General features: G+C 42.2%; 1 protein-coding gene across 1 annotated transcript; it reads right to left on the reverse strand.

Moving 5' to 3' along the window:
• Positions 1-595: 595 nt before the first annotated feature.
• LOC134205118 (uncharacterized) lies at positions 596-5,885 on the reverse strand. Its single transcript, XM_062680062.1, has 2 exons — positions 1,337-5,885; positions 596-915 (listed from the first exon to the last, which is right to left on the reverse strand). Exon 1 carries the CDS (start codon positions 5,524-5,526, stop codon positions 3,037-3,039), a length of 2,490 nt encoding a protein of 829 aa, XP_062536046.1. The 5' UTR covers positions 5,527-5,885; the 3' UTR covers positions 596-915; positions 1,337-3,036.
• Positions 5,886-8,822: the final 2,937 nt, after the last annotated feature.

The following is an 8,822-nucleotide window of genomic DNA, read 5'->3' on the forward strand; positions in this document are numbered from 1 at the left end:
CGTCACCATAGCAACACCGGTTGCTATGCACTTAGTATATAACGACTGCATGGCAACCTGCAACTATAAAACCGGCCCCTGTGGCTAGATTCTTTTAGTCGTAATTGAATAAACCTCCAGTGTTAAAGTTATTAAAACGTGTTTCTCTTCAGTTTCATTAGGAGGCGATGATGGTTTTTGGTTAGTGTTTAACGGTGGGAATTCAGTTTGGTTGAATAATTCGTCATACGAAGAAGGCAATGATGGCACTGCTGCAGTATTTCTGTTTCTGTGTATTCACTAATTGATATTAAAGTTCATACGTAGAACTAGTACCCCGTTCGGAATCCCCGGAAAGTAATGTTCCGGATATGGAAATAACTTTTCCGTACTTCACCATATGCTCGTGTACGGTATTATGACTCACAGTAGCTGGCAGATCGTGAACCTTAACGATTACCGCATCACTATCAACGTAAACCGGTGTTAGCGGACCGAAATGTAGCGGAAGTGGACAAGGCACGACTCACGAAAGTAGACGCGAAGTTTTCTCCGAATTAAAACCGGGTTTCTCACGAAAATATGAAAATTACGCGACGCACAAAAACGTCTGCTCTTTCTTCTTTATTTGAAAAACTGAACTCAAAAAACAATGACATTAGTAATATGTATGACAGGACCGCTTCCTGTTCTTGAAAATATTTGATACATGTTGATTTACTTGAAATATAGTTTTGTTCTTTTCCAGGGTTGAATTCAGTTCCCTGATAACCATAGATATCCTCCCGGGCTTGAGGCGGATGCCTCAGTTAGTAGGAAGTCCACGACGAGCGCAAAAACGTTTCAACGCTGCTATGAAAGTGTTGGCCGACATATCTGTAACTGCCTCTAAATGTACGGCTTTGGTTGCTAGGCAAACAAACACTGCGATATAGCCTTTTACAGTTTTCACGGATCGTAGTAGACTGTCTTTAAGGTGATTATAGAATGAAGCCAGAAATCGGCCATTTTGTAAAACACGTGCTTTTCCAATATTTTTTTCAAGAGCACGAGATGAAAGAACCATAACGCGTATGCGGCTGAAATAATGGTAGATCGTTTGCTTAGTTATGCTGAACAATCATGATTTGAGTGTCGGCACTGTACGAAAACTATTACGCCGGATTTTGGCTTTTGGAAATGTATGCAGATAAACGTGTGGTGAATTTGAAACATAACTAAGCATAACTAAGCAAACGATCTACCATTATTTCAGCCGCATACGCGTTATGGTTCTTTCATCTCGTGCTCTTGAAAAAATATTGGAAAAGCACGTGTTTTACAAAATGGCCGATTTCTGGCTTCATTCTATAATCACCTTAATTGTGACAGGTCCGGCATAGTCAACTCCAACATTTTCAAAGCACCTGCTGCTAATGGTTCGAACCGAAGGCAGGCTTCCCATCAACTGGTTTGCTGTTTTAGCTTTCCAACGCACACAGCGTACGCAAGTATTTAAAACAGAGCGCACCACAGACTGGCATCCGATTACCCAATAGTGCTGGTTCAGTGTGGCGATGTACTTCGTTTCAGCAGCTGCTCTTCAAATTCCCAATTGGAATTGGATTCCACGTCAACCGTGGCGATTGCAACAGTTCCTCGTAGTTCCGTATTGCCTCCTTGGATGAGTAACGCTTCTGCATCGCAGTTCCATTTATCTTCGCTCAAAAGCAGGAATGCAGGACCAGTCCACCACAGCTTATGTTCAGCTAGTTCCGTTGGCAATATACCTCTTGATGCGCAATCAGCAGGGTTATCGCTCGAAGAAACGTGACGCCATGAACTACGTGGCAGGAAATCCAATATAGCCGAAGTACGATTTGCCACAAATGTCTTCCATTTCTTGGGATGCGATGAGAGCCATCCTAGCACGACAGTAGAATCCGTCCACGCGTTGCAGGTAACATTCAGATGATCCAGTGATTCGAGAACTTGCTTCATCAGCTCCACAAGCAGAACCGCAGCATTCAACTCGAGCCGGGGAAGTGAAACTTGCTGAATAGAAGCAACTTTGGTTTTGCTCGCAATTAACGTAACACTGATATTTCCGCCGTTGTCTTTAGATCTCGCATACACGACTGCTGCATATGCTGCCTCAGACGCGTCAGCAAATCCGTTGTTAGTAACGATCCATCTTGGAATGCGGAAATCCTCGATTACAGAAAGGCTTGCTTTGATGTTGTTCCATTCCTGATTGATTGCGGCTGGAAGTGGATCGTCCCATTGCAAATCATGCAACCACAGTTGTCGGTATATGATTTTGATTCGCACAATTATTGGTGAAATCCAACCTAATGGATCTAACAGTCGTGCTGAGTCCGAGAGAAGTTGACGTTTAGTATTTGGCCTGTCAATGTTGAATTTCAACTGGAATCCAAATGCGTCTTCAGACGTATACCACAGTATGCCCAATGCTTTCACTGACTCCGTATCTTGACGTAGATGCACAGGAACTGACGCTCTTCTATCAACCTTCGCTTCTCCTTCCAATAGTCGAGGATCGTTTGCCGACCATTTTCGCAAATGGAATCCTGCTTCCGAAGTAATCCGAACAACATCCTTCTTCAGTGCAACTGCGTCTTCTAATGTGGCTGCCCCAGAGAGAAAATCATCTACAGTTTTTGCGGACACGATCTGCTGCGACTGGATACTGTGTATTATCAATTCAGTGCAAACCCGAATTATAGCCGCTAACGAAGTTGGATTTTTCTCACAATCCACACGTTAAACCTAACTTCGGAAGTGGTGCGCTGTTTTCATTTTGTGATGTGCTATACAGCGCACCACTTCCGAAATTGGGTTTAACGTATGGATTGTGAGAAAAATCCAATTTCGATAGCGGCTATAATTCGATTTTCTACTGAATTTATAATACATGAATCACGAGCTGCTTGCCGCAATGCTTCTACTGCAAGGTAGGGCGCACAAGATGTTCCATACGTAACTGTCAGTAACCGGTAATGTTCAATCGGTTTGCCCGGTTCTGGTCGCCATACAATTCGCTGATAGTCGACGTCATCACGATGTATCCATATTTGCTTTTTCAGCATCCGCCATGAAGGCAAACGCATAGCTACGAAAACGGGTGAGGATAATGGGAAGATCTTCAGTAACTTTCGGCCCGGTCAGCAGTTTTTCGTTCAATGAAATTCCAGCTGACGATTGACACGAACCGTCAAAAACGACTCGCAGTTTGGTGGTAACACTATCCTGCCGCATGATACCGTGATGTGGAAGATAAAAACTCTTCTCTGGGGAAACGTTCACCTCGTCATCTCTAATCCGCTCCATGTGACCAAGGTCAAGATACTCGGCCATGAACTCACCGTACATTCTTTTGAAATCTGGATCTCTTGCAAATTTCCTCTCCATCGCTTTCAGCCGCTGTATTGCCGCTGGTAAAGATTTCCCCAACGTTGGTTTGCTTTCGTCGAATGGTAGACGCACCGTAAATCTTCCGGTATCATCCCGATGATGCGTGGTATCGAAAATGTTCACTGCTTGCTGCTCGTCTTGTGTTAACAGTTTCGGCTTGCTGATTTCCTCTACCTCCCAGAATTTCCGTAGCACCTTGTCGATGTCCATATCCATGCTGAGACTAACGATAGCCGTATTGCAGTTCCCCTCGTTGCTTTCGAAAACTTGGCCAGCGACGATCCAACCAAAACTTGAGTTTATCGCCACTGGTAATCCCGAATCATCTCTAATCTTGCCGTCTTCCAAAATTGCCAGAAAAACATCAGCTCCAAGAATTATATCTATTCTTACTGGTTTACCAAAATCTGGATCTGCTAGCTGCAATGAATCCAAATACTTCAACCGTTCAGGATCCAATTGCTGGTTTGGTGTAATCCGCGGAAACTTGGACAGCACATAACCTTTGACGTTAAGCAGCATGTCGTAGCGGAAGCGAGACGAAATCTGCAAGTCTACGACTCCTCTGGTGGTTTCCGATGAGCAGCTTGCAATCCCAGTGACAATTAAGTTAGCATTACTTCGGTGCAAACCAAGATTGGCCACACAATGTTCCGTTATTAGAGATGCCTGCGATCCGCTGTCAATCATCACTCTGACTTCTTGATACTGATCGTCGTTTCGCTTCACTCGTACTAGAGCAGTAGGTAATAGTCCGATGACAACAGAAGAACTGATGTTTTTGACGTTGGTCGAACATAATACCGCAGGATTAAATTCGACCGCTGCAGTAATCTCTTGAGGTGACTGTACCTCTGTTTCCGACTGCGAGATCGTTCCTTTGCAAAGCATTGTATGGTGGCGTTGTTTACAATTTGGTGTGCGGCATACGGATTTCGATGAGCAGTATTTGACGCAGTGGTTTGGTCGCAAACAATTGTAGCAGAGCTTCGCTTGTTGAACTTGTTCGCGTCTTTCGTTGACGGAAGACTCTTTGAAAACGATGCAGTCCTGTGTTTTGTCGCAAACTGGACACAACTGTTGCACTGCACCGAAAGCTTTGATTTCTTTTTTGATGGCATATGGTTTGCGATCATCTCGCTGAACTTCCTTTTTACACTCCGGGAGTCTTCCACCAAATGCTGCACAAGTCTCCAATGCTTCGCACTTTCTTTTCAGAAACTTGAGCATGTCGTCGAAAGTTGGTTCGTCGTTATCAACAATATGTTGTGCCCATTGCGCTCGAAGAGTTTCATCCAACTTCTTAATTACAATGTAATTCAACCACGGATCTCTCGTTTCGCAGGATGGGCCAAGGGCGCTGAGTTGTCGGATGACTTCATCGGACGTTGACACTAACTTACGTAAGCTAACAAGATTAGTAGCTCTTATCGCCGGTTGTTCGCAGAACTCCTGTACTAGGGCAGCAATTGTGAATTTCGGTTTCAACATGGTGACGACTTCGTTCTTGTTGTTGTAGGCTACCGGTAGCCGAGTGTAGGACTGTATCCTGTGCTCGGTGCCGTCTGCTGTTCGTATTCCTCCTTCAAGTACTGTTTTCTGTAGTCCTAACTCCTGTGCTAACTTCGTGTGATCGCCTCCTAGGATGGAGCAGTTGGCGCCACTATCGAGTAATCCTGTGATCTGCCTGCCGAGAACTTCTACTACTGCGTGAGGGCGATTGTCATTGTCGAGGTTGATGATCAGTGAACTGATCTCGAGTGTGTCTGGTATTGTTGAGGGATCGTTGACTTGATGCGAGGACTCTGCTCCCTCGGTTATTGGTTCCCCGCTATCGCATTTCCCGAACGTTGACGGCACGTCGGACAACTTCGTAGCGAGAATCCCTTCTGTCCACAGCGGTAGCAGAACAGCACAGTCCATGAAACGGTGTCCCTCTTCGTCACAATTCCAGCACATTATCACCGCAGGTGGCCCACGAGCGATTGTTGCCTCAGGCATCTGTCCTTGTTGGAGATTGGAACTACCGCCCGACGGTTGTTGACGCTGCTGGTCGAAAACTTGCCTACGTACTGATTCACGACGGTCAAATCGTAGTTTGAGAGCGTTCACTTGCTGTAGTATCGCATCCATACGCTGGTCTATTATCTCCTCTTCTTGCACTGGACAGTCGCTTTCCGCCGGTACGTCACCGCTTGTGTAGCTCTGCGCGCTGTCTGCTTCCAATGCGTGGACTCTTCCAAAACGTTGCAATAATTGCGGCGGTTTTGCTTGACGCGATGTGATGTCACTACGAAGGCAATCTTTTGGTGAAGTTCCACTATCACTACGCGGCTTACATGAAAATTTCCGACTGTATGGCGACCACGATTTTGCGGTGAGATTTTTCAGTCACTGCAGCAGCACCGGTGGCACCTTTTTTCACCCGCAAAGCAACACGAACAGTGGTGCAAGTGCGGACGGCGAACGGATGTGAGAAACGCTGTAACTAATTCTCGTTTTACCCATATGGCGGCGAATCGGAATGACAGAAGTAATAAGGCATTTTATGAGACAGATCGAAACAGCTGTTTTTCTCGTGTTTATTTACTTTAATGCTGTCCAATGAGCAGCTCGAAGTAGCTCGAAGTTGTTCCCGTCCTGCTCGTTCTTTTTTGTCAACAAACGGGCATGAGCGTGACAGGAACAACTTCGAGCTACTTCGAGCTGCTCATTGGACAGCACTTTTGACAATTAGTGGGAGCCCGTTTGTTTGGTAATTTCGCGCTGAACATTCCGATGGGTCCCATAATCAATTTTGCCTGTTTTACTTTTCGTCTACCGGGGCTTTAGAACAAAGTTTTTCATATGATTATTTAAACGTGTCGTTAGATTATTCATACCATTGCATTCTAAGCTTGAAATGCTGAAGAAAACACGAATGAAAAGTAAAATGTAACAAACTTTATTTTAGTGCTGTCCAATGAGCAGCTCGAAGTTGTTCCTGTCACGCTCATGCCCGTTTGTTGACAAAAAAGAACGAGCAGGACGGGAACAACTTCGAGCTACTTCGAGCTGCTCATTGGACAGCACTTTTGTGTTCGGACTTAACGGAATGTTCACGCAGAATCATACCAATACAAAACATTAGAAGTAAATAATCGGGCCATCGCGAAACGTCTCATAAAATGCCTTATCGTTGCTTGCGGCTGCGATCTTTTAAATTGGCAGTTGACGCTTAGGGTGATCCCAGATTTGCGAACAGCTTGTTGCTTTTTGTATTCGATGGTGCATGTAGCTTTACGAGTTGTTTAATTAGGATGTTTTACTTCCTTAGGGCAGCATCAAATAAACTTAACGTAACAGGCCGTTTCGGATATTGACCTCCAATCCATTAGAAAATCGGTCCGCCAATAAAACTCACAATTCGGTAAACTTTTACTTTTATTCTCTATCACCTGCATCATCAATTATGGTTCTTATTAGCTAGAGGAATAAGTTTAGATAGCAATTTGGTGTCCAAGGAACGCATCTTTTTAAACTCGTCATCGTATCCGATATTTGTGCTATTTGTTTCTAGATAGTTTTATTGTTTTCAGTTTAAGCACTTTAGTTAACATTAACTTCTAAGAGGATTACATTACTGCCAATCTAATATTTTGATTTCTTTTTCGATTGCGATGACTCACATCTCTTCCATCTCTCACAAAAAGCTTTCTATCTACCTAATAAACAATGCTAGATAGACGAATCCTTTCATAGTTCAGTAATCAGCCATCAATTGATAGTGGAGTTGCTCCACCTATTGATTTTAAACTAGCCATGAACATGTCATCTAAATGTGAATGGAGCAGTTTTACTTCGATTGTTTTAATTGCCTTTTTAGATAGACTACAAGCTTCATAACTTGATAAAGATTATCTAGCATCTAAACAAGAAGCATGATCGGATTTTTGGACACCCCCATCTGTTGCTTTGTCCCCATGCCTATCAAGATATACTCTATGATAAATTCCATTGAGAAGGTTGTTGGCTTGTTTTATACAGTTGTTACGATCCCCAACAGCAAATGAGCAAGCACAAAGCGTTTTATCATAGCTTGTCGGTGAAGGCTGCTTCTCCGATTCTGTTTATTCTCCCTTGTATCAGGTGGCGATGGACATGTTTTCATGGCTTTTGATTATTGATAGAGGTTTATGCCTCTCGTTTACTATCGTTCATTATCAATTGAGAGCGAATTCTGCAATCCTTGACTAAAACAAATAAAACACTTAGAATGAGTGACGGTTTTGAAAGGAATGTCATAGAGTTGTCATCTATTTTTCATTGTTCGATTTCAGTTAAAATGGTTCTCTTAGAGTATGCCTTTGTGTGCAAATTAAGTTTCGATCTTATTCTCTAAGCATAGTAACTGCTAGCTATTGTTGCTTTTTAACGGTGAAGCTAGCTGATATTTTACTTGAATGCGTGATTTCATTTTTAAAATAAACCCTTCTTGGACGAGCCTCGTAAGATTCCTGTTTTAATATTCTATGCATGCTTGCATTGATTTCTACCTTATATTATTTATTTATTTTAATTGATTTTAATGTAGGCACAGCATTTTACGTGATTTAACTATAGAACGAAAGAGTACAAAGGACATCAATTGCTAATGAGATAGAATAGATGCTTGATAAAAAAATAGAGAAAATAAAATTAAGAAACCATGGTTTTGAATCAATAGCATGATAAAATATCTTTGGCAATGCTTTCATTCTAACCTTTTTCTAAAAATAAACAGTCAGGCATCAACTCAAAATTATCTAAAATAATTAATACTTTTTACATTTAGAATAGATTGTATATGACAAGTTACAAAAATACTATGAAAGTTTATTGTTCCTCAACAGTTCGTTTTTAACTTGACTTAGGTATTTTGTTGTTATAGCGCTTTGTTTTAGAGGTAATCACTTGTATTCTTGTTTACGGACGACCGATAGCATCTTCCCATTTGATTTTGCTGACGTAAACAAGAATGCATACCTATCAACTTTTGTTTGAACGAGCATTCGAACGTAAACAAGAATATGTAGGTGGCGAATAAACTAAAAAAAGATAGTTGCTGTCGTTGAGAGCTAAAAATGTCATTCGATTTGGCAGGTAATTGGGTGTTTGGAAAGAAGAACAATAAAAGAACACCAGCGTCAACTTTCCTCGGTAGTTTATAACTTTTGAGTAGTTAATGGATCATTTGCATGAAATATATTTAAAGCGGCTCCACAAGTTTAACAAATTATGATTCAGTTCACTGAGGATACTACTCGTAAGACTATCATACGATTCTGATTCTCTTTTGAAATTTCGCCAAAAGAAAATGTATTGATTTTCATACGATTCACTGATGAAAAATTTTAAGTTCGTTTAAAAAATGTAACCTGGTTTCGAACCATGGACACGACGATATTTCG

This window comes from Armigeres subalbatus, chromosome 1 (assembly GCF_024139115.2).
Source record: "Armigeres subalbatus isolate Guangzhou_Male chromosome 1, GZ_Asu_2, whole genome shotgun sequence".
NCBI classification, from domain to species: domain Eukaryota; kingdom Metazoa; phylum Arthropoda; class Insecta; order Diptera; family Culicidae; genus Armigeres; species Armigeres subalbatus.

Coding starts and splice junctions, on each gene's coding strand:
- LOC134205118 (XM_062680062.1), bottom strand. CDS start 5,526: ATGGATGCGATACTACAGCAAGTGAACGCTCTCAAACTACGATTTGAC.